This window comes from Mytilus edulis, chromosome 4, assembly GCF_963676685.1.
Source record: "Mytilus edulis chromosome 4, xbMytEdul2.2, whole genome shotgun sequence".
Classification (NCBI taxonomy): Eukaryota; Metazoa; Mollusca; class Bivalvia; order Mytilida; family Mytilidae; genus Mytilus; species Mytilus edulis.
Genome location: NC_092347.1, coordinates 74,804,382 through 74,830,578, shown reverse-complemented (window position 1 = coordinate 74,830,578; position 26,197 = coordinate 74,804,382). Strand labels below are relative to the sequence as shown.

At 32.3% G+C, this 26,197-nt stretch overlaps 1 protein-coding gene across 2 annotated transcripts in view; it reads left to right on the top strand.

Annotated features, from left to right (window-relative positions):
- LOC139520528 (transcription elongation regulator 1-like) overlaps window positions 1-26,197 on the top strand; it is a 36,506-nt gene that overhangs the window by 7,404 nt on the left and 2,905 nt on the right. The window contains exons 4-19 of one of the 2 annotated variants that reach the window (XM_071313245.1): window positions 5,208-5,373; window positions 7,576-7,617; window positions 8,140-8,258; window positions 8,800-8,929; window positions 9,212-9,348; window positions 10,268-10,365; window positions 10,645-10,781; window positions 11,017-11,068; window positions 11,577-11,742; window positions 12,204-12,412; window positions 12,896-13,046; window positions 18,078-18,245; window positions 18,758-18,958; window positions 20,927-21,106; window positions 21,410-21,499; window positions 23,949-24,049. In XM_071313245.1, coding sequence (XP_071169346.1) covers window positions 5,208-5,373; window positions 7,576-7,617; window positions 8,140-8,258; window positions 8,800-8,929; window positions 9,212-9,348; window positions 10,268-10,365; window positions 10,645-10,781; window positions 11,017-11,068; window positions 11,577-11,742; window positions 12,204-12,412; window positions 12,896-13,046; window positions 18,078-18,245; window positions 18,758-18,958; window positions 20,927-21,106; window positions 21,410-21,499; window positions 23,949-24,049 — 2,147 coding nt within the window. Of the gene's footprint in view, window positions 1-5,207; window positions 5,374-7,572; window positions 7,618-8,139; window positions 8,259-8,799; window positions 8,930-9,211; window positions 9,349-10,267; window positions 10,366-10,644; window positions 10,782-11,016; window positions 11,069-11,576; window positions 11,743-12,203; window positions 12,413-12,895; window positions 13,047-18,077; window positions 18,246-18,757; window positions 18,959-20,926; window positions 21,107-21,409; window positions 21,500-23,948; window positions 24,050-26,197 lie in introns of both variants that reach the window. The other variant, XM_071313244.1, reaches the window with a different exon arrangement.

The window sequence follows — 26,197 nt, the reverse complement described above, 5'->3', positions numbered from 1 at the left end:
GATAGTGATATACTAGTCATTACTAAACTCCTACGCTTGCTTTTAAATAACATTTCTGTTGTTACATAAAGAATATTATTTACAAAAATCTAAAAAATTCCAAAAAAAATAAATTGATAAAATAAAAATCTATTTACATATTTTTTCCAAGGGTATTTGGGAAAATGTAAGTATATACTTGTTATCAATAGTGAAGGACAGTTTAAAACACAAGAAGTATTGATATAACAAAAATGTATGCACTTGTTGCTGATCATTCGTTTATACACCTGGATAGAAAGTACGGAACTATAGATAGTCACAATTTAAAATATACATGTATACATTGAACATAAGAAAGAAACATAAATTGTGTTTAAATTGGGGTGAAAGTTTTGTAAATAGACTAGTCCACGTATGCCAACTGTATGTAATCATCGGATGTCGATGGACTATTGTATACCAAAAGAAAAAGAAGATGAAGAGAACCAATTTTATTTAAAAACAGGTCGATATCTAACTTGCTTTGGTTCATCGAAGTTATGGACATAGTACTAGTAAAATCACAGATTTATTTCAATTAGATTGTTCTTGAACAAAGGAAGAAATTCGTCATCATCACAATTGTTGGGTATAATGGATAATAATGTGAACATGGTTCTGAAAGTGTTTTATGCCAAATTTCCTGTTCTGACATGTATGTAATATATATGTCACTGGACTCACACTGATTATCCCCAAGGGATGTGATTTTTCCAGGAAAACTATTGAGTATCAAAGTTTCAAATTAATTTTGGGATTTATTTTCTTTCTTGGTTTTCAATAACAGAAATTTAAAGAATAAACTGCTTGTCCGCTTTAGTGGTATTCTTGACAGTTAAAACAGACTTATATAATTATATACAAAAATAAGGAAAGATGACAATAAATTGGTTCTGTCTTTTTTAGCTCACCTGGCCCGAAGGGCCAAGTGAGCTTTTCTCACCACTTGGCGTCCGTCGTCCGTCGTCGTCGTCCGTCGTCCGTCGTCCGTCGTCGTCGTCGTTAACAATTTACATTTTGAACTTCTTCTAGAGAACCACTGAATGGAATGGAACCAAACATGGCATGAATGTTCCTTATGAGGTGCTGACCAAGTGTTGTTACTTTGTAGCCGATCCATCATCCAAGATGGCCGCCAGCCGGGGACTTAGTTTAACATAGGACGCTATGGGAAATGCATACAAATGACTTCTTTTAGAGAACCACTGAATGGAATGAAACCAAACATGGCATGAATGTTCCTTATGAGGTGCTGACCAAGTGTTGTTACTTTGTTGCCGATCCATCATCCAAGATGGCCGCCAGCCGGGGACTTAGTTTAACATAGGACCCTATGGGAAATGCATACAAATGACTTCTTTTAGAGAACCACTGAATGGAATAAAACCAAACATAGCATGAATTATCCTTATGGGGTGCTGACCAAGTGTTGTTACTTTGTAGCCGATCCATCATCCAAGATGGCCGCCAGCGGGGGACTTAGTTTAACATAGGACCCTATGGGAAATGCATACAAATGACTTCTTCTAGAGAACCACTAAATGGAATGAAACCAAACATTGCATGAATGTTCCTTATGGAGTGCTGACCAATTGTTGTTACTTTGTAGCCGATCCATTATCCAAGATGGCCGCCAGCGGGGACTTACTTTAACATAGGACCCTATTGGAAATGCATACAAATACATATTCCCCATTTCCATTCTCAATTTTAAATGACTTCTTCTAGTGAACCACTGAATGGAATGAAACCAAACATGGCATGAATGTTCCTTATGTGGTGCTGACCAAGTGTTGTTACTTTGTAGCCGATCCATCATCAAAGATGGCCCCCAGCAGGGGACTTAGTTTAACATAGGACCCTATGGGAAATGCATACAAATGACTTCTTTTAGAGAACCACTGAATGGAATAAAACCAAACATGGCATGAATGTTCCTAATGGGGTGCTGACCAAGTGTTGTTACTTTGTAGCCGATCCATCATCCAAGATGGCCGTCAGCGGGGGACTTAGTTTAACATAGGACCCTATGGGAAATGCATACAAATGACTTCTTTTAGAGAACCACTGAATGGAATGAAACCAAACATGGCATGAATGTTCCTTATGAGGTGCTGACCAAGTGTTGTTACTTTTTTGCTGATCCATCATCCAAGATGGCCGCCAGCCGGGGACTTAGTTTAACATAGGACCCTATGGGAAATGCATACAAATGACTTCTTTTAGAGAACCACTGAATGGAATAAAACCAAACATAGCATGAATGTTCCTTATGGGGTGCTGACCAAGTGTTGTTACTTTGTAGCCGATCCATCATCCAAGATGGCCGCCAGCGGGGGACTTAGTTTAACATAGGACCCTATGGGAAATGCATAGAAATGACTTCTTCTAGAGAACCACTAAATGGAATTAAACCAAACATAGCATGAATGTTCCTTATGGAGTGCTGACCAAGTGTTGTTACTTTGTAGCTGATCCATTATCCAAGATTGCCGCCAGCGGGGGACTTAGTTTAACATAGGACCCTATTGGAAATGCATACAAATCACTTCTTCTAGTGAACCACTGAATGGAATGAAACCAAACATGGCATGAATGTTCCTTATGTGGTGCTGACCAAGTGTTGTTACTTTGTAGCCGATCCATCATCCAAGATGGCTGCCAGCGGGGGACTTAGTTTAACATAGGACCCTATGGGAAATGCATACAAATGACTTCTTTTAGAGAACCACTGAATGGAATGAAATCAAACATGGCATGAATGTTCCTAATGTGGTGCTGACCAAGTGTTGTTACTTTGTAGCCGATCCATTATCCAAGATTGCCGCCAGCGGGGGACTTAGTTTAACATAGGACCCTATGGGAAATGCATACAAATGACTTCTTTTAGAGAACCACTGAATGAAATAAAACCAAACATTGCATGAGTGTTCCTTATGAGGTGCTGACCAAGTGTTGTTACTTTGTAGCCGATCCATCATCCAAGATGGCCGCCAGCAGGGGACTTAGTTTAACATAGGACCCTATGGGAAATGCATACAAATAACTTCTTTTAGAGAACCACTGAATGGAATAAAACCAAACATGGCATGAATGTTCCTTATGAGGTGCTGACCAAGTGTTGTTACTTTGTAGCCGATCCGTCATCCAAGATGGCCGCCAGTGGGGGACTTTTGAATGAAATTAAACATGTTCCTTTCCTTATAAATGAGGTTGTGTTGTCACTTTTAGCCAAATTTTATATTTTTTTATATGATTTCAAAAACCCAAGTAGAATCAGGTGAGCAATACAGGCTCTTGAGAGCCTCTAGTTTTTTAACATCGTTGGTCAAATAGCTAAAGCATTATATGTTGTGAGACGAAGACTATTTTAATAGGGACATCCCCAATTATGTATAAATTTTGTTGATGTTTTTCACACCTCAAAGAACAATATTCGTTCGTAATTTTTCGATTCCATTCCAAGAAGATCCTTAATTTTTTTGTCAATTTTTTAAATATCTTTTTTTTTTCAAATAGCTGAAGTATTTATGCGTTGTGAGATTTAAAATATTTTGATGAGAACATTAATTCCTTAATATGGACCAAATTCTATAATTGCAATTGGTAATGATCTGTTTCAAATATTCAAGGTTACCAATTCTAATTTAAAATAGCACAATTTTTAGTTCATACACGGATTATTTATAAATTTATTCAATTAAATTAATTCAGTATTTCATGGTTACAAAAGTAATCGGCAGTCATAATACATTTAAAAGTGAGCTTACGCAAAATATAAAGATATACAATGACTATCCAGTTATTGTGCGACCTTATTACTCGACTAAATTTTTTTTTTTTTTTTACATTTTCTGTGTCTGTGTATCATTCATACAAAATGTTGTTCACACCTGGAACGGTAAACTGTGACGGCTAGAATTCACAGATTACAATTACAGAATGCTAATCTTTTAATTACCTAGAGTTTAACCACGCATTCAACATTCACTAAGTGTCACATAACAATACACATTGTATTTCCACACTACAGGTAATATTTGCTGGACTGAAGCAAAAAGGTCAATAAAAACAAGTATTTTTAATACACTATTGATCATGTCAGTTTCATATGTTTTAACTGTTTAAAGTATTTGTCTGGAAAAAAATCATAAAAATGTTTTATTGTATTATTTACTTTTATTACTAAAATTTGATCAAAAATCGTTAAAACATAAATCATTCAATCTCATTTTAAAAGTTGCATGGCTATCACCTATTTTTAGTTTGATTATAGCTACACCGAAAGTCGGCAATGCGCTTTAAATGGTGTTATTAGATGGTTAACAAACAAGACTTAAATGAGATTAATTTCACTCCCGGCATGCAAAAAGACTTAAACTACGTCACATAAGTCAGGAAAATCGGATAAATAAAATTATTAATTTCCAATTTTCTTCTTTATTACTTTTCATATCAAAATAAAACTTGGTGAATATGTTTTTTTATGGTATTATGAACATAATAATTCTGTTAACTGCATCCAAGGTCTTGTAGCATGCTCGATTAAGTGTGAGAGGTCATTGCTTCAATCTCAATCCTGGTCAGTGGTGACCTGGTCACACCCAAACAATATAAGCATTTTTATCGTCCTTCCCTCTGCCTATACCACCCTGCTCTGTTGCTCCGTAATTCTCGTATCAAGACTTCAAAACGAGACCAGGCATTATCAGCGACGTCACAATGTGAAAGGAGAAGTTATCAGCGACGTCACAATGTGAAAGGAGAAGTTATCAGCGACGTCACAATGCGAGAGGAGACGTTATCAAGCTTGCTTTTGTCAAGCGTAAAACTGTCTTAGGGAGAAAGAAACGACCAGTAATAGAACGATAAAAAGATAATCGGGTTTTCTTCGTATAGATATCGTAAAATAATAGCCGCTCGACACAATGTGAAACTTTTTAGCTCGTTCGCTACGCTCACTCGCCAAAAAGGTTCACATTGTGGCTCGCGGCTGATATTTTATGATATCAATGTGTAGAAAACCCGATAATCTATACAAAGCTTTTCCAAGAGTGTACAGCATTAAGAATTATAATTTGTTCCATTATGCATGCCATATTTGCCTCTAGATAACTTTTTCCCAAATTTATTAAAAAATTTACATATAACAATTTATTTACCAGCATGTTTTGTTTTAATTTAAGGCCTATTATTACAATGCAAAAACTAGAGAAGCTGCTTGGTCTAGACCAGAAAATGTTAAAATTATAACTCAGTCAGAAGTGGAACAGATGGCTGCCCAGCAACAAACTACACCAAATCCAGTTCAAACTGGTCCTACTACAGCAGCACAGAATGCAGTAGCTCAAGGTAGGTAATTGGGGATAGGGATTAAATCCAGCACAGAATGCAATAGCTAAGGGTATGCTGCAGACAAGAAAAACAAAGATTGGTTCATGATTCCAGCTCATTTGGATCCACTTATACTAATTAAAAAATCAGGGCAGATGTAAGACAAGCCAGATATTCAGGCCAACCTTAAAAATATGTTTGTTTGCAGTTTTCCGACTGTACCTTCAGACTGAAGGGTCGGTAGGTAGGAAAAATATTTTATTTTATCAGCCAAAATACAGTTTAAACAAGCAGTTACACTAAACCAAGTTTCTTGTGAAGAAAAAAAACCATTTTAAAACAACAAACACTGGACATGCTGAAAACCAACATCAAATGAACAGGCATTTTCAGATAAAAAACTTTTTAACCAAAACTGAAACTTTAACATAGTGTCATTATCCAATTTATGACATAAAATATGGTATAATTATTAAATACTGGAACACTTATAAACAAGGAATGTCATTATGACTAGAAATGTTTTAAAGAAATATATTCAGACATGTATGCTTCTTGACTAGAATGTTTTCATGAGTAGAGTATTTTCATCAGAAAAATGTAGATACATGTATTAAAGATTTATAAGACAATGTATTAAAGAGTGTATTTTTAATAAAAAAAAATAATCATTGAATCTTCCTCAATTGAAAAAAAGGCAACTTGAAAAAAAAGTATTAAGACATTCGACTGTTTTCATATTTCTAACAATATTTAATTATATGTGATAAGGTTATATTTTTGCCAGGCTTTAATGAAAACCAAAGAAATCTAAAGTTTGGGGTGAAATCCATAGTACCCCATTAAAAGTAAATGGTCTGTACTGAAATGTTTTTAAGCATAAAAAAAATTGGCAGCATAGCTCCTAAGGACATGTTTTAATTGAATTCACACAGGCCGGCCCACACAGTTTGGGTATATTTAATATTGTAAGAAAGAGAAAAATTGCAATGAGTGGAGCAGCCCCCCTTATCCTAAAGGAGCATACTCATTGCAATCGAAGATAGATTTAATATAGAGAGAGTATATTTATTTTTCAAGCTAACCATTCATTTTCTCTACATCTTTGTGTAGTTAGGGTTGCTTCTTACTGATTTGGCATGATCTATATCCATTAACATTTCAAATGAGCCCTTCCTCCGTACAGGCGTGTTTACAGATATCCATGAAGATTTAAGTCACAGAGGAGTGGTTTCATCTTTGTCGTCTTCACAACGATTTGTAGAAAATATGCCATACTTCAAGCTGCTGTCGAATTATTTAACCACTGAAATTGGTTCCATAAAGTCAGGCTCCACAGATTCTGTACCCGATTTGCTTGAGACAGAATGGTTATCGTGTCAGTTATGAATATCCGCTGCATCATCGTCAATGATAGCATCACACATCATTACATGTGCCTGAATCTGTATAAACAGTTTACTAATAAACTTTTTTGTTTGTTATTTGTCTTAAAATTGACACGAGACGATGTAGCATAAAGTACTCCTCCGTGACTTCATGGATACCTGTAAACAATTTCCATGTGCTTTATCATTAAATGGTCACATGAACGCTTGACGGGAAGCTAAGAAAAACCGAACTTGAAATGCGTAATTGACCCAGACTTTAAATCATTTCTGGAAAGGACCCAAAGTTCCGGATCGCGTCAATAGAAGTATTAAAAAAAAAATCTTCAAATTTAAAGCAATAAAATTTTCACAGTCGGGAGGATTTTCAAGGGTCATTTGGTAAACTGCAAACAAACAATATTTTAATTTAAGCCTCATGAAGCTGAAGGTGAACCATGCATCAACCCCAGAACATATTTTATATTCCCTTCTTACTAAAAAGGTTTGATATTATCAAATGCCTTCTTAGCACAATCGTACAATGCAACCTTGAAGAATATTGTTGGACAACTTTATAACCTTGATCAAGTGTGCATTGTGGTTTTTTTTAGGTAATGGAGGGGTAATATCTGTTACAATGTTGCTGCTATATTGCCCTGTATTCCACCTTACCTTTTATTTTTATGAATAGATCATGAACAGGGTGAATGAATTGAGAAATTTTTTTTACAGGGTCACACACACACACAAAAAATAATATAAAAAAGTGAATCAAAATTGTAATGCTATCTCAATCAGAATTAAAACATTTTTTATTTTTCTAAAATGTTTGAAATTCTTCTTTTAGCAGCTGCAGCACAGCCACAAGTCACACCAGATCCAACACTGACAGGTATGTTACTATGTTTTGTTAGATAAAAGATATTTTACTTTCATAGACACATTTTTAAGCAACAGAAAAAAATATTCTTTTGTTAATGATGTGTTTTTCATTTGATATGTATTTTTAAGGAAAATAGAATTATAGCTTTATCAATTTAAACAGACTGCCGACCATTTCAGTCAGTAATTAAATGAAATATTGTCCAAAGAAGTTTCATATCGAGGAAGCTTTGATATGTTCTGCTGTTAAGATATCTCTACGCAGTTTTTTCAGATAAAAAATGAAATATTCATAAACTATTTGCAAATTCTATAAATTGAAGCAATTTAAAGATCATTAATTAAAGTTTTTAAAAGTTTGGGTTTTTTTGTTGGTCAAAATAATATCTTTGGTTTCTTTAAACATGTATATTTGATCAACTACTACATTTCATTCAGAGTTTTTTTGTGTATTAACAAAGTGATCATATGTAGCATACTATGGATCAGATTTGGAAGAAAATATAATTAATTTGATATCCTTTTATTTAAGGTATGGCAATGCCACAAGTAGCAGCAGCCATTCCAGCAGCTGTCTTGCCTAATGCCACTCAGATGGGTGGACAGTCTCCCACTGATGCCACATCATTACAGAAACCTTCTACGGTTCAGGTATTCAACTTACCTGCCAATTTTAAGACATCATCTTGACATAAGAACGTGTATTTAAGTCACATGTTATAAAGATATTTATTAAAATTTAGAGTTAGTTGGCATTTAAGCCTTAACCTATGATTGCAACAGTATGTATGGTATATGATGTAAAGAATAATTCACTCAAAAAATATATTTAAAGAACATATTAAATTAGCCATGTCATAATTCATTCTAACTAACTATTTGGAACCTATTTTCGATTATACCAAAGGGCTTCCAAAAAAATAAATCAGTATTGTATGAGTCGTTCTAAAGCACCTAAATTAAATGATCTAAGGGGTAGAGGCTTGAAATATTTTTTGACAGTTCATACTCATATTTCATCTAAAAGTATTATAGACATGAGAAAAAAGGCCCTTCATGTATCTCTATACTGGTTTTTTTCAAACGCCGAAAATATCATTCACTTTCAATTAAGAATAAAAAGGTTGTACACATATTTTTTCTGTTTATATTATTTTGACTTGGTGACTCATCATGGAATTTATAATTTCAGCTTCCTCCAAAGCCAGCAGAAGTAGTAGAATGGTCTGAACATAAAAATGCTGAAGGCAGATCATATTTTTACAACTCACGGACAATGGAATCAACCTGGGACAAACCTCAAACTCTTGTTGACTGGGAAGGTTAGTACATAGAAATAGATTTAAAAATATTTTATTGAAATGTTTATGCTACAATTGTTAGACATTTTAGATAAAAAATTGAGCTAGAATAAGATCAAATATACTTGTTCAGAAATGCTTTTCAATAACCAAGGTAAATATATGTCTGAATCAGAGATGTATTTAAACAATATTGTTACTGCTTTTAAGATAAACTTTTTAAAATGCTAAGCTTGCTGATTGTCAAATCACACAATTGAGTTCAATGGGGAAATATCTTTAATATGAATATTATATTTTTAGCCAAGATAGCACAGATACAAGCTACACAACAACCACCACCAACTCTAGTCCAGCCTGTGAAAGAGGAAAGTCCCACAATGAATGGACATGCAGAAGAAACGCCCATGGAGACTAATGAGGAAGAGGTCACAAAAGATGTATGTTGTACAAATTATAGGGCTCCTATTGTGTACATACAATAAATTAACAAAAACTATAAAAAAAAAAAAGAGCAGAGATCACTAAATGTTATATTTGCCTCACCCCTTTATAAAAGGATTCAGAATAAAAAGAAATAAGTGAAATAAGATCCAATTTAAGTACCTAGTGCCATTAGGTACCAACATTTTTTGAAAGCTTCATTGAAATCAAGAACTTGTTTACAAGAAGTTATGGAAATAAAGTGCTAACAGACTAACAAATGGCACAATATTTGAGCATAACGTCGTTGGGAATCTTAAATGTTGTATATGACTTTTTTGGCTAAAAATATTTTTTGACACCAATGGTCTGGGCGGGAGGAAATCTTTGGTATTACAAAATAGCATTCAGTTAGACCGATCAATACGTTTGAAATAAGACATATTACAAAATTGCCAATGTCAGTTATTTGTAAAGTTTGCTTCCAAAATGTTCTATGAAAACTCAAAAATCGTTGTATGATGGCTTTTGGAATAAAATGATTGTACATTTCTTTATTTCTGTGAAAATTATTTAAGTTCTCCAATAATCCAGAAATGTCAAAGTTTTAATTTCACTGCTATTTACAAAAATGTACAAGTTCACATACGACATTTTGGAAGCATGCAATTTGTCAAAATTTTCAAAGCCTGTTTGTGAGATATTTTTTTCTTGAAAAATCTGTAATTTACAACATTTTGGAAGCCCAGCGACGATAAGTTCCTTTATGAGTATGTTATGTATGTGTTTTAAGTACAAAACTCAAGAGAACTTAGCATATAATTTAATATTCACATTCTGAACAAAGATTTTGAACTGTATAACAGTTTCCTAGATAAAGTAACAAAATATTGAAGACAAAGTATATTATCTAATTGCTGGTTTTTAATTTTACAGGAGGAGCGAGAGGACAAATCCAAAGAGAAATCAGAAGAAGAAAAAGCAGCAGAGAAAGCAAGACCAGTTTCCAGTACACCTGTACCTGGGACACCTTGGTAAATTATTTTCTTACAATATCACAGTGCTTTGAAAGTTCTGAAAAACTGCTATTAAGATTAGAAGATACATGTAAATTAATAATCAACTTTCCCTTGACGTTGACTACATGATTGATATATTATAAATATTCAGGTTGAATGATGGCAAAAAAAAAAAAATTGGCTGATCAAGCAAGAATTTGCTAAATCTTTACTGTAAGCACTGTATGTTATTGTCTGGAGGAATTATAATGCATGAAATGTTCATATGATTTTTTTTTTATATTTGTGTCATAGGTGTGTGGTTTGGACTGGTGATACCAGGGTATTTTTCTACAATCCAAGCTCACGTACATCCCTTTGGGAAAGACCTGAGGATTTGGCTGGAAGAGCTGATGTAGACAAGATGGTTCAAAGTCAACCGGATGGAAAGAGTAAATACATATCTTAAATTGTGTTTTTTTTTTATGAAAGTCCCTATTGTAAAGTTATGATGACAATAGAAAACTGTTTAACAATTATTCTAAATTAAGTTAGACTAGTATGTTGTACCTACATTTTGTATTTGCCAATACCCAGAAAATTGATGAAGATAAAATCCTCCTAAAAAATAATCAAAATAAAGTATACCTCTTTTTCCATTTTTGTAAGTTGTTTGTTTTATTACAGATCCAGTAGAGAAGAAAGAAGAGGATGATGAACCACAGACAAAGAAACAGAAGTAAACTTAAAATTACTATGTTTCATATTGTCTTAGCTTTTCTTGATTGTTGAGTGACCACTGAAGTAAAAAATCTGTATTTACAATTGCAATCACAATGCCAAGCAGTTTCTGTTTCGTCTAATTCACTATAAATTAAAACTGAACACCATGATAAGTTGAGAGTACTGATAGTATTGTTTACCTGCAGTAATATAGCAATTTATCAAATTAGAGGTTTTGAGTAAACCACAAAGCAGGTAGAACATAATGTGTGTTCATATTTTTATTTGCATTAACTTACACAATGCAATTAAATTTTGTAAGGGAAGGCACTTTAAAATATGGGATAACTGATTATATGGGCTAGTTTAGAATTTCTCTAACATTTTCTCTGTACAAAATAGTCATTAACACTTACTAGAGATATATATTGTGATTACCTTCATGTGTTCCATATATGTTTTTTATGGAGCAGCCCTTATGGGGAAAAATAAGCTATATAACTAATGAACATATATTATTGTAGACTGGACAAAGATGAAATCAAGAAGGAAGAGGACAATGGACCAAAGACAATCGATGCTGGGAAGGAAGCAGCTATAGAGGCAGAGGTGCAGGCAGCCAGACAGAGGGCTGTTGTACCTCTAGAAATCAGGATGAAACAGTTCAGAGATATGTTATCAGAAAAAGATGTATGTACTTCAGTCTGCACCAAAATCTTTTCTAACTTCTAGTTTAAAGACAAATACTCAGACATTTTAACATGTGTCTAGCAAAAACTTACTAGTCTTTGGCATCGGACTGGTGACTTACAGTGCAAGCTTGTATTTTGATTGATCTTTGCCTCACTCTAAAATGAAAATTGTCATAACTGAAAATTGTAATAACTGATATTCATATACAATTGACAAAAACTTTATATTAAACATCACAGGAAAGCAGTTCAGCTAATAACAGTTCAATACACTTGATATAGTGTTAGTTAACTGCTTTTGTATCCGCCAGTAACTGATTTGTTTTATTTTGTTATGGATTAATATTTTCCATGAAATTGACAAGCTATGATAAATATTTGTGAAATCCTGTACCTGTGAAATATTTCAGATATAACGAAAATTAAGCATTTAAAGAAAATATTGACTTGTATGTTAAGGTATCTGCATTTTCCACATGGGAGAAGGAACTTCACAAGATTGTGTTTGACCAGAGGTATTTATTACTGACATCTAAAGAAAGGAAACAGGTATTTGAGCAGTATGTTAAAGAAAGGGCTGAAGAGGAAAGAAGAGAGAAACATCGCAAACTCAGAGAAAAGAAGGATTTTTTCCGCAATTTACTTGAAGATGCTAAATTGCATGGAAAGTAAGTATTGTTATGTATTTTGTGATGTGCATTTAAAAGTACAAAATTGATATTTACATGAAAAGTGGTGTTATACATTTAAAATACATAGTACTACCAAAATCTTATGGTTTTTTTTCCATCTCAAGACGAGGTTGATTTATATGACATTTTAACTGCATTTATGTGACACTTAGTATCCTTTATTTCTTGTCTCAATTTTTGTAGGATGTTGAGCAACCAACAGTCGATCAATTTTTGTATTATCTAAATTAAAAATGCACCATTAGTGAAAATTGCTGTGAGAAATTAAGACCAAAATAGGGCCGATTGCATATTTACACATTAACAACTCCACCAGTCATATAAATAACATTTTTGGACTATACTATTGTGCTCAAAGTTTTTATCTCCATTATTTCAAACATGTATATATTTGAGAAAAATTATCCATAAAAAGCTGGATATACAATTTGATGAATATATCGTTTTCTTTTATATCAGATCATCCTTCAGTGAGTTTGCTGCAAAATATGCTAAAGATGAAAGATTCAAAGGCATTGAAAAGATGAGAGAGCGTGAAGCCCTCTTCAGTGACTTCTGCTCAGATCTAAGGCGCAAAGAAAAGGAGGAAAAATCACTACAAAAAGAAAAGGTAGGTTACAGAAAGAGACGTAAGTTATTGTGTGGTTAATTTTTAGGCCTCAAGTCTCCTTGTAATTGTCTCTGATAAAAGTTTACAAGCTGTGTTATAAGAAATGATTGTTAGGGCATTGACATGACAGATTTACGCCAAACTACAGGTAAGGTTTGGTTAACTTCACTTAATTCAATCTTTCTGATTCAGTTTTCTTGTTTTGATATGATCAATGGCATTCAATAGATATGTAAAGTTGTCAGTATTTTATAAGATTTGAAAACAGATGTATGTTTACATGTATTTAAAAACTTTGATTTCTACAGTTATAAATTACTATCTGATATCTTTGAGCAATACTATAATGAAATTACAATTATGAATAGATATATACAATGTAGGATTGGTATATTTTTAAGAAAAAAAAATGATTTATACTAGTTTATTTAATTTAAGAAAAAATATTTAATTGTTATAAGATTATATTAAGTTTTTCTTGAGACTTGAGGCCTAATATTTGTTGATGTTGAAACCAAGAGACACAAGGTGAAATTATCTTGGTCAATTCAACAGTTCACTGAAATTTCAGTATTATTAGTATTTTATACCTGCAAGTAGTGGGCATTACATCTTCAGGTTTTAAATCACGGTTGCAAAATGAAAACTACATAAACAAAACAGCGGGTAAACTTTGCTCTTGTTTTGAATAATTGCTTGAATTTTTTTAAGGAAAGTTTTTGTATTTGTTTTGTACAAGTTAGCATAAGCTGTGTTTGTTTTCAGTTACAGATAAATTAACTCAATTTTAAATCTTTTATGCCCAGATCTTTTATTTTCTTCTACCTATAAAACTTTATGGCAACATACAATATTTGGTCATGTCTCTGATACTTTCTGATAGCTACTCTTTTTATTTTGGGATTAAACAATTCTGTTTTGTGTTATAAAACATTGCTTTTGTGACAATTTAGGATCTGTCACTTGATCAAGAAAAATATTTTACTGTGGGGAGCCGTTAAATAATAGTCGGTATAGCCATAGAGAGAGACATTCCCTAAAATTCAAGTTACATATCTTTAACTTCATCCAAATATCATCAAGGATGATTTTATGTTAATAACAATCGATGTCTGTACTTGTTGTCTCTTGGATTCCATCATCACTTCATGATTTATGTTTCAGGGATTTGCAGACAAACATGTTTAATACTCAGAGCTTCATAAGTTTTTGTTCTTGGGCTTGTATGCAAACTTTGGCAAAACCAAAAATGGAGTATCTATTATTTTTGATTTAATTTTTGATTAAATAAAATTTGTACCCACCAAATTCAATTTGTCAACTTTCATGCAACAAAATCAGAATACAAAGGTTAAAAAAATCTTTTATTCTTTTAAAATTATTGGTTTGCTTTTTAAAAGTAAAAATTATGAAGCCCTGAGTGTATTTTATCATTGCATGTAAACATGAAAAACATGAAAAGCAAACAAAAACAAATTGATACTGCACAAATGACATGTAAACAAAAATGAAATATATCTTTATTGAATTTATGTAACTGTGGAAGGGTTGTCATGATTAAGTATGAAATGTGTCTTGTAGGTCCAATAACAAAACATGAAATGGAAATACTCGTAATATAACCTGTTTAAAAATGTGAAAAGACACATTTCATATGAAACTCATTAAAATGTACTTTTGCTTTCAGGTTAATAAAAGCATTTTATTTCAGCTTTGTCATTGTATTTTACATTTTTAACATGAGATGATAATTTTGTGGTTGCTTTTTTTCAAGAGCATTGATTCATACAACCAAGTAATTTTGTGTCTTGGTCAATTTACATAATTGCAATTATAAGAGTTAATAGAGAATCTGATGAGGACAAGGTTTTGAAGATAATGATAACAGTTGTAGTAAATAAAGTTTTCACAGAAGTTAGACAAGTTCTTTTATTTATCCACAGTTTTAAGTTATACTGTTTTCTGTTTTGATAAAGTGCCATAGCAATAGTTGTTAAAGATTGTACATGATTTTAAATGATAATTGATAAATAAAAGTTTTAATTTGAGAAATTTCTAAGAGAATTTTAATTTGAATGAGAAAAATTTCAGTATAATATTTTGTTGAATGAGTTAAACTTCAGTATAATATTTTGTTGAATGAGTTAAATTTCAGTATAATATTTTGTGATTTGTCCCTTTAAGCGTCTAGCTTCAGAAACGAGAGCACATGAGGCTGAATGTTAACCAGGAGCCACAGTCTATCATATTAAGGCCAACATGCGGTATTTGTTAACTATAGTTTATTTGCCTGTTTTTTTAATGTGAAATTGGACTTTGAAACCTTTCAACTGACTGCCTTGATCACTGCTGCACTTTGAACTGTCTTAAGAGAGATACAGCAAGGTCTTGTTTTCTCTTGGTTAAACATAGTGCAGCTGGGATTGTTAACTTCTTGACGTAAAATTTATTGACATCATATAGAGATGGTTATTAAAGGTTAAGGTTATTATGAAATACTCTGAAGTAATTTTGTTTGTTCTTAGTAGTAATGGAACCAAATGTGCCAGTTAAGGTCGTTAAAACCTCCCATTATAATCATTTTAATGGAAAAAAGGCATGTATTTACATATTTTAAAGCTAATCTCTTATCCCATAGGATTTTTAATATATTTTAGTGTGGGAAGATGTGCATTGACCTGGAAATCATATGTCAATTTGATAGCAGGATAAACGGACTGCATTTTGTTTCTGGTCTGGTCTGTGTGTCAGTCTGTAGTTCTGTATGGAGTTGTGGTCTTATCTTCTGTAAACTTTGTATGCATGTTCATTATGATGTGAACTTATAACATTTTTTTTCCAAATGATTTTTACCTTGGTTTCACAGTTCCTTGAAGAAATATGATAATGTTGGCTGAGAATGTTGTCCCATGAACACATATATTTGTTCTCATATGCATTTGTAAAGTACATAATGGATGACAATGTCTAAGAGTATGATAATTATCCCTAGTCATTTGATTTTTCCATCACTCAACTATTTTTATGATATAATAAAAGCCTTAAATGTTGATGGCATACACTTGTTCAATATGAGTTCTGGAAAGATAAAATTAAATTCCTATTGAAATATGATTATGTCTTAGATTTGTTTTACTTGTCAAAAAAGCCTAGTGAAAACAACAAAAAAGTTATCAACATAGAATTGTAGAAAATATTATATGAAATGATTCTTAATTAAACAGTTAAACCTGCATAAACAGAACTCTTTATAGAGATAGACAAATATTATTTGGCAATTTTATATGTTGCCTGTTCAATTTAAACAAATTTTAGATGTTGTTTGTTTATGCAGGTTTAATTGTAACAAGTTGAAGGCAGTTTGTTGTAAGATTTCATTGCAGATAACTGTTCTTTGATTATGATATGTACTTTATGGGAAAGGCTTCCACTTTACTTTCACTGCGAATTCCATTCTTTACCTAACTTTGTTTTTGGCATAATAGCTGCTAACTTTCAAAGTAAAACATTGATTTGATACATCAGTAGAAGAATTACAATGATGCCATAATTTCCATTGAATTTCAAAAGAAAAGGGAAGTTATAACTGCTTTATTTTGATTTAGATTAGTTTATGGGCAGATAACTTTATTTATTGTTTACTTGTTTGAAAATTCTTATTTAAAATGAGGGAAAATAAGTTTGAAGTGGGCCTTGACTTTGATATGTGTTAAGCAATCTATACAATATTATTGACCTGGTAGTAAAAAGTTTCTCTATTTTATTTGTATTTTGATAAAGCATATAAGCAGTATGATTTGGTAGAGTCATAAAAATCTTCTAATTGGTCCTTTTTGGTAATGACAAATAATTCAGATAATGGGTATTCCTTAATAGCATCATTCAGTAATTTTCTACTTTTGTAATTGAGTATAAAAATAAAAAAATAATAAAATGGAATTTATGAAGTACAAAATTTGCTAAGTATGTATCATAAAAAAGAACTAATGAAAAAACAGGATAAAATTTGGAATGGCAAATATTTTTGTATGATGGAAGAAGATTGGCTATATTGTATTTTTTAATGTTATTTGAATAGATTTTAAGGGAAAAGTTCCTTTATTGTATGTATTTAACATTTTCAACACAAGTTAAGAATGGTTTAAAGTTAATGTAATTCTTTATATATCATGTATATTCATAATGTAAACGTAAATATGTATTTGCGTGTACAGATTTATTAGAATTCACCTTATTTTAAAATTAACAACAATGGAAAAACATACAAGTTTGTATTTCATTGAGTTGTAAATTTTATAATTTCAGTGTACCATAAAAGTGATTTGGTTTGGAAAATAAGATTTCACAGTAAATGTAAACTGACTATTCATGTTCTCAGATATAAACCAAAGTGTTGGCAATGGGCCTGTTTAAACCATAAAACTATGTCTAAAGCAGCATGATTTCAATCATTTGGAAATGATTTGTTGTAGGAATAGCTAGTACAAGTTAAATGAGTTTATAAATTTAAAATGATTTTTAAAACAAAAATAAAAGTTTATTTCTGAGAGCAAGATGATTAAGTTAATATCTATTAGATTGTGGTATCGATCGGTGGAAAAAAGTTACATTTTTTTATGTATGTTTTTCCGTTGTTCAGATTAATAAAAAAATATAGTCACTTTATTGAATAAAAAAATGAAATCATATTGTTCATTGAAACTAGATTTTTCATGATACATAAATATAGATATATTTGAATATCAAGTTTAAGAGAATCAATAAATTTTGTTTCTAAGTAAAAATAACATAAGTAATTGTAAGAAAAGTTAAGAATAAATATGTTTTTATTCCAGTATAAATGTTGTATTTGTGATATCTAATCAAACTTTTATTTCAGCCAGAGTGTTTTCTATAGAATATATAACATGTATTTAACTTACTGTATCAGAATTAGTAAAGATAACAGTTTGCCATTCCATACTTCAATCTCACATGCTTCAAATTTTATTTAAACTCCATTTTTCATCTTTGTATTTTCATTTCTTGTAGTTAAAGGCTGATTTTATCGCCTTGTTGAAAGAGACCTCTGGTCTTGATAGGAACTCACGATGGAGTGAGACAAAACGTAAAATAGATTCTGATCCTCGATACAAGGCCGTTGACAGCAGCTCACGTAGAGAGGATTGGTTCAGAGATTATGTGAGAAAGCTAGAAGAGGTATGTAGCAATTGACATTGGTAAAAACTAAATTTTGATTTGCTATTTATGTTTAAATCCTCAAAAATATAAACATTGGTATGCAATATGTTTAAATTTTCAGCAAATAACTATAAAAAGATTTTAACAGATTAGAGTTTGAGTTTAAAAGCAAGTTATTTCTAATGACATCAACAGAACTTGTTTGTTGAGCAATAAATGAATTTTCATATCAGTAATAGTAAATATAGAAGTCAATTGGTCAAACAAGGGTTTTAAGTTATCACCTGTGTCATTACTCCATTGGTTAATGATATTTGTTACTACCTATGAATAGGAAGTATACAAGGATAACAGCTGGTTATTAAGATAACTTTGTTCACACTCTAAAAGAAGTTTTCAAATATTGTATTTTTATTTTCAGATATTGCTTTCTCTTAATTTCATTCATATCAATATTAAAGCAACATATATTCGTGAAAAAGGCATTACCAAGATCCAATATTAAAACTGTAAACTTTGTCATACTACAGGTTGAATCAGAGGAAGATGATGATAGAAAAGATGAAAAGAAAGAAAAAGAAAAGCAGGAGAGAATTGAAGCTAGTATTCGTAAACGTGAAGAAGAAGTACAAAGATCATTGTCGTCTTCACTGAGAGAAAGAGATAAGGAGAGAGAACAACACAAAAAGGATGAAGCTATTCAAGTCTTCAATGCCCTCCTCGTTGATCTGGTAATATTTATTTGGATGTTTAATGAAAGTTATTTGATGCCCTGTTTGAGATTAACTGTTTCTTAAAACAATAAAATTGAGAATGGAAATGGGGAATGTGTCAAAGAGACTAAATTAAAAACAACAGCAGAGGGTCACCAACAGGTCTTCAATGTAGCGAGAAATTCTCGCACCCGGAGGCGTCCTTCAGCTGGCCCCTAAACAAATATATACTAGTCCAGTGATAATGAACGCCATACTAATTTCCAAATTGTACACAAGAAACTAAAATTAAAATAATACAAGACTAACAAAGACCAGAGGCTCCTGACTTGGGACAGGCGCAAAAATGCGGCGGGGTTTAACATGTTTGTGAGATCTCAACCCTCCCCCTATACCTCTAACCAATGTAGAAAAGTAAACGCATAACAATACGCACATTAAAATTCAGTTCAAGAGAAGTCTGAGTCTGATGTCAGAAGATGTAACCAAAGAAAATAAACAAAATGACAATAATACATAAATAACAACAGACTACTAGCAGTTAACTGACATGCCAGCTCCATACTTCAATTAAACTGACTGAAAGATTATGATTTCATCATATGAACATCAGGCACAATCCTTCCCGTTAGGGGTTTAGTATCATACCATCATATATGAGAAGAACATAACCCGTGTCATGCCAACAACTGTTTTTAGAATACATGTGTTTAGTTCCGATGCAAAGACCTTATCAGTGACTCAATATTAACGCCAAAATATGCAATCTTTAATGACTTGACAACAGTATCGTAATTATATCCCTTCTTAATAAGTCTATTCAAAGGTTTTGTAAGTTTCTGAGGTGAATACTGACACCTTTGTGCTTTATAAAGAATATTTCCATAAAAAATTGGATGTGAAATACCTGAACGTATTAGAAGTCTGCATGTTGAGCTATATTTACGAATGATGTCTTTATACCGATGATAAAATTTAGTAAATGTTTTGACTAGTTTGTGATATCGAAAACCCTGGTGTAATAATTTTTCAGTAATACATAAATTTCTTTCGTTAAAATCTAAAACATTGTTACATACACGAGCGAATTGTACAAGTTGAGATATATAAACACCGTAAGATAGTGACAAGGGAACGTCACCATCTAAAAACGGATAATTAACGATAGGAAATGAAAAATCATCCCTTTTATCATAAATTTTAGTATTCAGCTTTCCATTAGTGATATAGATATATCAAGATCGAGAAAAGGGCAGTGGTCATTGTTAGTATTAGCTTTATTTAAAATAAGTTGAACAGGATAAATTTCATTAATATACATACTGAAGTCGTCATTATTGAGAGCCAAAATATCATCCAAATATCTAAAAGTATTATTAAATTTGTTTATCAGATGTTGTTTCGATGGGTCTTTGCTTATTTTTGTCATAAATTGTAACTCATAACAATACAAAAACAGGTCCGCAATAAGTGGTGCACAGTTAGTCCCCATTGGAATTCCGATAGTCTGACAATATACGGAATCCCCAAAGCGAACAAAAATGTTATCTAGTAAAAATTGAAGGGCATATATAGTATCAAAGCATGTCCAATTAACATAGTTTTTTTGGTTATTGCTACTAAAAAATGACCTAAAAGAGTTTGAACATATATATTCACATTCTGATTTTTTGAATGCCCATTTAATTAGGTGTGTGAATTTTTTCTTAATGAGAATGTGAGGCAATGTGGTATACAGGGTAGAAAAATCAAAACTTTGAACAGATTCAAAATCACCAATATAAGCATGCAATTTATCAAGTACTTCCAACGATCTTCCTGTTTGTGCAGAATCTTTAAAGTATAAAGGTTCCTTCATGATGACGATGTATTTTAGAATGACAACTATATCAAGCCTATCTGATAACTCTTATTTAAAGAGATAGAAAGTTATGATAGCATTTTATTTAGCCTTGCATTGATAATAAATATAATGTTGAATTTTAGGTCAAAACAGCCGATGCATCTTGGAGAGAAACTCGTAAAATGTTGAGGAAAGATCATCGATGGGACATGGCAGAATTATTAGAGAGAGATGAAAAAGAAAAAATCTTTGAAGAGCACATTGAAAATTTATACAAGAAAAATAAAGAAATGTTCCATAAATTACTTGATGAAACAACGGAGGTATGGATATTCTAAAAAAAAATCTCTTTGAATGTTGACTTTCAAGTTTTCTGTATTCAGAGTTCAGTGCCATCATTTGTAAAATTACCAAATATAAAAAAAAAATCTGTAAATTATATTCAAGATAAAGCAGGTGAAGACCTTTATAGTTATTATTTAGTAAACTTATAAATGAATGAAAAAATCGTTTTAAGACTTTGTGGATTGGAGCAGAGGAGGATAGAAGCATATTGAACTTACATAAATATTTAAAACCAAGAATAAATTTTGGTTGTAATATGAATAATATTATTGAAATTTCAGATAAATTTAACAACAAGCTGGAAAGAAGCAAAGAAAATGATCAAAGAGGATCCTAGGTATACCAAGTTCTCAGCAATATGTAGTGACAAGGTTAGTTCTTATTTATGCCCGACTCTGGAGCATTATGTTTGTTGGTCTGTGTGTCCGTCCTTCCATTTGTCTGTGGTCTGCTTCAGGTTTTAGGTAGTACTTGATGAAGTATAAGTCCAATCAACTTGAAGCTCAGTAAACATGTTCCCTATGATATGATCTTCCTTATTTTAGTGCCAAATTAGATTTTACCGCAATTTCACGGTCCACTGATCATAAAAATTGATTGTGTGGGTGGGGCATCCATGTACTATACAGACGGAAACCCGGTTGAAATAGAATAAAAGAATCGAAACTCTTTGTTAGAGAAGGCGATAAATGCTTACTGTAATGTTTACTATAGTGACAAAAAAAATAAAAGTTAATAGAAACAAATAAAATGACAATTTTCTTCTCAATTATGAAGTGTTTTATTTTAAAAACACCATTTGCATAAGTTTTCAATTTATCTAGTACATAGTTAAGCAGAACAATTAGATATCAAGTCAATGACATGGGTATCTTTTAAGTTGATGTAAAAAATGCATAACCTCCCATTTAAAAAAAAAATTTACTACGAAGGGAAAACATATCAATCTATTAGTTCAGTAATTTTCATGTCTGCCCTTCCATTATGTAATTTATCGGTTTCCAAGAGCAAAATTGGCAGCGTGTCATCCCTACAATGGCTTCCATTTCTACAATTGTGAAAATGAACTGGCGTAATGGGGAGATAGTTTTGACGAAGTAGAATCCTGACTGTAATGACACATTCTTGTTTGAGTATCAAATAATATGTTAAATTGAAGGAATCTTCCTCAATCTTTTCATATAACTATCATTAATTATACCCCACGCAACGAAGTTGCGGAGGGTATAATGTTTTTGACCCGTCCGTCCGTCAGTCCGTCCGTCAGTCCGTCCGTCCGTCCGTCAGTCCGTCAGTCCTGTTTCTTGTCATCGCAACTCCTCTCAAACCACACAACAGAATTTCACGAAACCTTTTCAGATAATAAGGACATACTATGTAGTTGTGCATATCGACGGGAAATTGCGATTCAATTTTTTTTCTAGGAGTTACGCCCCTTTGAACTTATTTACTTTAATGTACTACTGCAACAGTTTGTCATCGCAACTCCTTTCAAACCACACAACAGAATTTCACGAAACCTTTTCAGATAATAAGGACATACTATGTAGTTGTGCATATCGACGGGAAATTGCAATTCAATTTTTTTTCTAGGAGTTACGCCCCTTTGAACTTATTTACTATAATGTACTACTGCAACAGTTTGTCATCGCAACTCCTCTCAAACCACACAACAGAATTTCACAAAACCTTTTCAGGTAATAAGGACATACTATGTAGTTGTGCATATCGACGGGAAATTGCGATTCAATTTTTTTTCTAGGAGTTACGCCCCTTTGAACTTATTTACTTAATGTACTACTGCAACAGTTTGTCATCGCAACTCCTCTCAAACCACACAACAGAATTTCACGAAATCTTTTTATATGAAAAGGACATATTATGTAGTTGTGCATATCGACGGGAAATTACGATTCAATTTTATTTCTAGGAGTTACGCCCCTTTGAACTTATTTGCTTCAATGTATTACTGCAACAGTTTGTCATCGCAACTCCTCTGAAACTACACAACAGAATTTCATGAAACCTTTTCAGATAATAAGGACATACTATGTAGTTGTGCATATCGACGGGAAATTACGATTCAATTTTATTTCTAGGAGTTACGCCCCTTTGAACTTATTTGCTTCAATGTACTTCTGCAACAGTTTGTCATCTCAACTCCTCTGAAAACACACAACAGAATTTCATGAAATTTTGTAGATAATAAGGACATACTATGTAGATGTGTATATTGACAGGAAATTATTATTCAATATTTTTTCTTATACTTATTTAATTTCTCCAATGACAATGTGGGGACGTGGGGTATGTGAGCGTGCTCACTAAGGTTCTTTAATTGAAAATCATTTTATTAATTACCATTTGGGATTCCTAATGCAGCCATAATACCTTACTGCTAACCAATAATGCATAATGTGATTTATTAATATTTAAGGGGAACCAATTTTTTGTGGATATAGAATGATGAACCATGAGTTAACACATTCATAAAATGCACATTTTGTATAGGCTTGCATATACACTTTGGCAAATGACAAAATCCTGTATTCACAAAATTATGAACTTTTCCTCAATGCATGAAAATGTATGCACTAAAATAACTGAATCCATATTACAGCTATTGAACATACAATGTACAAAGGGAAGGCACTTACATGTTTAACCACCTTTAAAGGTAAATTGAAACTTCACTTACAACACATTTCCACTATGCAAAATCATAGATGTCGAGATTTTTAAGTGCCTTTCCTAGCCAAAATTTTTACATTCTGAAAATTTCTGAACTTAATATTTTATTGATTTTCTTTTGTTATACAGAAACGAGAAAAAGAATTTGACGATTACTTGAGAGAAAAGTATGTTCAGGCTAAAGCAGATTTTAGAGAGTTGCTGAAAGAGACCAAACTGATAACTTACAAGTAAGAAATCGACAGTATATAAACTACTTTGTATATTTATGACACGCTGAGCATACAGTTAAACCCATGTGACACTTCTATCAATTATTCTGAAAAGCTATGGTATTGGAGACATCTTTTTTTGTCTTGCCTAGAGGTATTGAACTGACTTTTGTATGAAGCTGAAAACAGACAATTTACACACCAATTTGCATTTGGAGTTTAGTTGACCTACTTTTGAAATTCCAAAATTTTATGTGTTGATAACCACTCGTTTTCTTACATCTGTATATATGTGTATGAAAGAAGGTTGCATTTTGTTTTCCTCTCTTTGCGATATTCTTTTAGTGTAAGTCTAAGTTCAGGTTTACTTTGATGAAATTTTTTACACATGTTCATTATGATTTAAAATATTTTAAATTAATGCCTAATTAGTTTTTTGTCGAGCCTGCAACTTTTGTTGCAGAAAGCTCGACATAGGGATAGTGATCCGGCGGCGGCGGTGTTAGCTAACTTCTTAAAAGCTTTATATTTTAGAAGGTGGAAGACCTGGATGCTTCATACTTTGTATATAGATGCCTCATGTTACGAAGTTTCCGTCAGTCACATGTCCAATGTCCTTGACCTCATTTTCATGGTTCAGTGACCACTTGAAAAAAAAGTTCAGATATTTTGTAATGTTGAATTCTCTCTTATTATAAGTAATAGGATAACTATATTTGATATGTGCGTACCTTGAAAGGTCCTCATGTCTGTCAGACAGTTTTCACTTGACCTCGACCTCATTTCATGGATCAGTGAACAAGGTTAAGTTTTGGTGGTCAAGTCCATATCTCAGATACTACAAGCAATAGGACTAGTATATTCGGTGTATGGAAGGACTGTAAGGTGTACATGTCCAACTGGCAGGTGTCATCTGACCTTGACCTCATTTTCATGGTTCAGTGGTTATAGTTAAGTTTTTGTGTTTTGGTCTGTTTTTCTCATACTATATGCAATAGGTCTACTATATTTGTTGTATGGAATGATTGTAAGGTGTACCTATCTAGCGGGCAGATGTCATGTGACCTTGACCTCATTTTCATGGTTCAGTGGTCAAAGTTAAGTTTTTGAGTTTTGGTCTTTTTATCTAATACTATATGCCATAGGTCATCTATATTTGGTGTATGGAAATATTTTATGATCTTTATGTCAGTGGCGCAGGTTTTATTTGACCTTGACCTCATTTTCACGGTTCATTGCACAGTGTTAAGTTTTTGTGTTTTGGTCTATTTTTCTTAAACAATAAGTAATAGGTCAACTATATATGTTGTATAGAAGCATTGTTAGCTGTACATGTCTGCCTGGCATGGTTCATCTGACCTTGACCTCATTTTCAAGGTTCATTGGTCTTTGTTTAGTTATCTTGGTTAATGTTAAGTTTATGTGACAGTTGTATTAAAGCTTAGCTTTATACTTAGGACTATCAACATAATATCAATGATTAGTATAGAAGGCGAGACATTTCAGTGTGTGCACTCTTGTTTTTTATTGGATCTTGTTAATCACTGAACCTGGAAATACGATGGGGCATGGTGTCCAATTTGCTACTTACTTCTTTTAACTAACTTGGAAATAAAATAAAGGCAAAAGTAAAAAAGTAAAATAACAAAAATACCCAACTCCATTAAAAATGCAAAAGGAAAGTTTTTAACTGAATGGCAAAATCAAAAGCTTTACACATCAAATGAAGGGGAAACAATTGTAATATTCCTGAATTGGGAAAGGCATTTCCTTATGCAGAAAATGGTGGATTAAACCTGAATTTTAAGCTGGCTAAACCTCTCACTTGTATCACAGTCGCAAGTGGTTCAAAATCCTGACAGTTTCAGGTTTTGCAGAAAGTAAGATTGAGAATGGAAATAGGGAATGTGTCAAAGAGACAACAACCGACCAAGGAGAAGATAACAGCCGAAGGCTACCAATGGGTCTCCAATGCAGCGAGAAAATCCCGCACCCATGTCGCTTTTTTGTTTGTAATGGTATATAAATGTTGTAAAGGGATTTGATTCAGGGCAAAATAAACTATTTTTTATAGGACCGCAAAATTTGAAAAAATTTTCGTCGTATATTGCTATCACGTTGGCGTCGTCGTCGTCGTCCGAATACTTTTAGTTTTCGCACTCTAAC